Source organism: Bos javanicus, chromosome 22 (genome assembly GCF_032452875.1).
Source record: "Bos javanicus breed banteng chromosome 22, ARS-OSU_banteng_1.0, whole genome shotgun sequence".
Taxonomy (NCBI): domain Eukaryota; kingdom Metazoa; phylum Chordata; class Mammalia; order Artiodactyla; family Bovidae; genus Bos; species Bos javanicus.
The window spans coordinates 52,358,863-52,363,003 of record NC_083889.1 but is presented as its reverse complement, the minus strand read 5'-3'; the positions used below and the strand labels follow the sequence as shown (position 1 = coordinate 52,363,003).

At 54.6% G+C, this 4,141-nt stretch overlaps 1 protein-coding gene across 1 annotated transcript; it reads right to left on the bottom strand.

The window, feature by feature from the left end:
* LOC133235450 (15 kDa protein B-like) lies at nt 1-4,141 on the bottom strand. The gene is made up of 4 exons (XM_061396986.1): nt 3,864-4,141; nt 3,068-3,169; nt 1,301-1,393; nt 1-707 (listed from the first exon to the last, which is right to left on the bottom strand). The coding sequence occupies exons 1-4, from the start codon at nt 4,041-4,043 to the stop codon at nt 564-566; spliced, it is 519 nt and encodes a 172-aa protein (XP_061252970.1). The 5' UTR covers nt 4,044-4,141; the 3' UTR covers nt 1-563.

Genomic DNA, 4,141 nt, shown 5'->3' with positions numbered 1-4,141 from the left:
TTGAGTTTCACTCCTGGCGCTCTCAGCAGAGGATGCCCTGGCACCCTCTTGGGGGTGCTAGATACATGAAGGGACATTTCATTATCACAGTGACTGAGCAGGGAACAGGGACACTCAGGGTCCTGCCCAGAAAGAACTGTCCTCCCGGGATTCAGGAGCACTTGGCAGAGAAACTCCCTCCCCAGCCCCCTGCAGCTGGCACAGGAGGGCCCTGCTGGGAGGAGAGACAGTGCTCTGTAGCCCAGGACGCAGCTGGTACTTGCCAGCGTGGTTTGAGGATCGTGACTGCACCACGGTCGAGGGAAGGACACGTGCTGCTCAGGGAAGAGCAGAGAGGCTTCCTGGGGGAGGTGACTTTGGACCTATGCCTGGAAGGATGTGGAGCATCCACAGACACGGGATGGGCAGGAATTCCCCGGCAGAGGGAAGCAGGTGTGCAAAGGCTGAGGAATATGGGTGGGCTCATTTGCAGGCCAGGGAGTGCTAAGGGCAGCAGAGGCAGAGAATGGGTGGGAATCGCAGGTCGCTGTGGGCTTGCAGGGCATCCCTTCCCTTCTCCAGCCCTAGAAATTCCTCAGGATGTTGGAGATGATATCGTACTTGGCTCTCTCGTACATGTCCCTGACCGCAGGTGGCAGATTGGAGCTGTCAAGTTCTGGAGGGTCTTCCCCAGCAGACCCAGCAGAGCGCCTCTCCCGGCGGCGGGGCTGCAGAAGTGATGCCGCGGTTAGCGCCCTCATCGATCGCCCCCCGCCTTCCTGTCCCACGTGCGGCCCCTCTCTCCCCAGGTGGGGATGAGTCTTGAGGTCCAGGCAGTGACCCTGGTGATGGTGCTGGAGGGGTCCCCAGTCAGGCCCACTCCCAAAGCCCAGAGGGGCTAGAAACGCCTGCCACTCTTGTCCACCCCGGCTATTGCACTCACTTACCAGGAGGCTCCACCTCCGGCTGGTCTTCCCAAAAGTGGGATGGGGAGGCGGGTTACCAGAGCTCAAGGCCCAGAGAACAGCCGGTGGAAGACTGAGTCCCCTCCCAGCCCCAGGAGGAGACCATCAGTTCCTGCCCCCAACCCCTTCTGCCAGACGACTAGCAGTCAATCATCAAGGTCTGGCCACGCCTCTCCCCTCCAGACTACTTGAGTTTAGACCGGTTCAGTTTCCAGGTCTAAGGTCTGGGACCTCCAAAACTGAGGTTCCACGCGCCTAAGTCAGTGGCCCGGATGAGGGACCCTCGATCACTGGCGGTCACCAGGCAGAGCGCCGCTGAGACGGGAACTGGGGCAGGTGAGGGCGCAGGGGCTCACCTCCGGCTCCAGCTCACGGTCCGGAACGCAGTTGAGAGACAGGAGGCGGAGTTGCCGCAGCATGAAGAAGGAGCCGGTGCAGTTCCGCTCCTCCTGCCGGGGAGCAAGCACACAGGCTGTAGCAGACGGCGCCCTCGCCCAGGTCCCCCGACTCCCGAGCTCCAATCCACCCGCTAGACGCCGGAGGGAGCAGCGGCCGCTGGGGACACCCGGGCAGGCTCCGTGTGCGCCCGATAGCATTAAGGACTTTCATGCAAGTTCTTACACGGGAAAGGGTCTCCATAAATTAGCCGAGAGGGAGTTATATTGTTTAAAACACTCGTGTGTACATCAAAAAGGTACCGAAGATGATACACCAACAGTTAATGTTGTCTCCCGAGTAGTGGGGTTGCAGATTTTTTGTTGTTTACGTCGCTTCTCTAAATTTTGTTAGTTTGCTATAATAAAATATTTTCCTAATATTAGAAAAGCAGTTATCTGTTCAGTTCAGTCCCTCAGTCGTGTCTGACTCTTTGCGACCCCATGAACCGCAGCTCGCCAGGCCTCCCTGTTCATCACCAATTCCTGGAATCCACCCAAACCCATGTCCATCGAGTCAGTGATGCCATCCAACCATCTCATCCTCGGTCGTCCCCTTCTCCTCCTGCCCTCAATCTTTCCCAGCATCAGGGTCTTTTCAAATGAGTCAGCTCTTCGCATCAGATGGCCAAAGTATTGGAGTTTCAGCTTTAACATCAGTCCTTCCAATGAACACCTAGGCCTGATCTCCTTTAGGATGGACTGGTTGGATCTCCTTGCAGTCCAAGGGACTCTCAAGAGTCTTCTCCAACACCACAGTTCAAAAGCCTCAATTCTTCGGCGCTCAGCTTTCTTTATAGTCCAACTCTCACATCCATACATGACCACTGGAAAAACCATAGCCTTGACTAGACGGATCTTTGTTGGCAAAGTAATGTCTCTGCTTTTTAATGTGCTGTCTAGGTTGGTCATAACTTTCCTTCCAAGGAGTAAGCGTCTTTTAATTTCATGGCTGCAATCACCATCTGCAGTGATTTTGGAGCCCAGAAAAATAAAGCCAGCAGTTATCTGGGTGGATTATAAAAGCATCAACAAAAACTAAAAAATAATTTATGGTTTTCAACTGTGGTGTTGGAGAAGACTCTTGAGAGTCCCTTGGACTGCAAGGAGATCCAACCAGTCCATCCTAAAGGAGATCAGTCCTGAATATTCATTGGAAGGACTGATGCTAAAGCTGAAACTCCAATACTTTGGCCACCTGATGCAAAGAACTAACTCATTGGAAAAGACCCCAATGCTGGGAAAGATTGAAGGCAAGAGAAGGGGACGACAGAGGATGAGATGGTTGGATGGCATCACTGACTCATGGACATGAGTGTGAGTAAGCTCCAGGAGTTGGTGATGGACAGGGAGGCCTGGTGTGCTGCAGTCCATGGGGTCGCAAAGAGTCAGACACACCTGAGTGACTAAATTGAACTGAGGCGGATTATGGTCCCCCTTTGTTCTTTCTCTTTTAATATTTAGTTGCTTCTTTAGCATGCATTGCTTTTCTAATAAGGATGGGCAAATTGTAGTAAGAAAAAGCCATAAGGAAAAACCCAATTTTTTAAAAAAGCTTCCACAGTCAAACCTCACCTGTCTGTGGGTGGGTGGAAGCAAACTCGGCCTCCGGGAAGGAGGTGAGAGAGAGGGGAGATTCCTTGTCCTGCTCATTGGGGCGGGGAGCCAGGGGATGGATGGGAGACTCACCCCGCCCTCCCTGAAAGGACACTTTCGGGGCCTTCGGCGGTACCAGAGCAGGAAGCACACAGTCTCTTTAATCCTGAAGTTGAGCGGGATCGTGGTGGAGTTCTAAAGAAGCAGGAGAAGAGTCACAGTCATCTCCCTTTTACACAGGAGAGAACAAAGGCAGGGAGGAGAGAGATCACAGTTCCAAGTTGACAGGGCTTGCCCAAAGTCTGCACTTCCCACCTAAGACAGGCGGCTGCTTCAAACAGCCTCAGCAGAGACTGAAGGTGCGCATGGCTTCTGGAAACCAGCGGAGGCCACCACTTCATGGCTGGACCACCTTGAGGGGTCACCTCCCATCTCTGCACCTCAATCTCCTCTTCTGGGACAAAGGACCTAGAATACTTGCCTTGCATGCTCAACTGCCAGGAGAGAGGTAAGGGGGTGGGAAGGGGGACCCTGGAAGGCCCTGCTGAGGTGCCTTCTGGTGGGACCAGTCTGGCTCCTGTCCATCCTTTGAAACAGCTCTGCTTACTCCTTCAAGTCCAGGGCCTGAGTGCAGAATGGACTCCCAGACCCCACATTCCACCCTTGGGCAAAACCCAGAATTGATCAGCTAGCCAGCTGTCAGGCTGGAGAGAGATTCCAGTCTCTGTTTTACCTTCTGAGTGGAGAAACATCATAGTAATAACAGCAGCATCTGCTGTTAACCGAGCACTTTGTGCCTGTTTGGGGCACCTGCTCCTGCCTGCTGGCCTCACAGGATGCTGTGAGGTAGGTGGTACCCACTCCCCGGGCTTGAGCCCCTGACCCTCACCAAATCAGGTGGCGGCGGGGTGCTCTCCAGCAGGCCAAAGATGCGCTGTCCTCGCCTCCCCTGGTTGAAGAACTTCAGGGCCTGGGTGACGATCTCTTCATAGCTCAGGCCACGCTGGGCCACACAGGCCACGGCTGCCAAGCCTGCCACCAGTACCAGTGCCTTCCAAGCCCCTGCCATCGTCCCTTCTCGGATCCTCTGCCACTTGTGACCCCTTTAGGTGGTAATCACGCAGCCTTGCCCAAGTCCTGCTGGCGACATTCCGGGGGCTGAGGCCT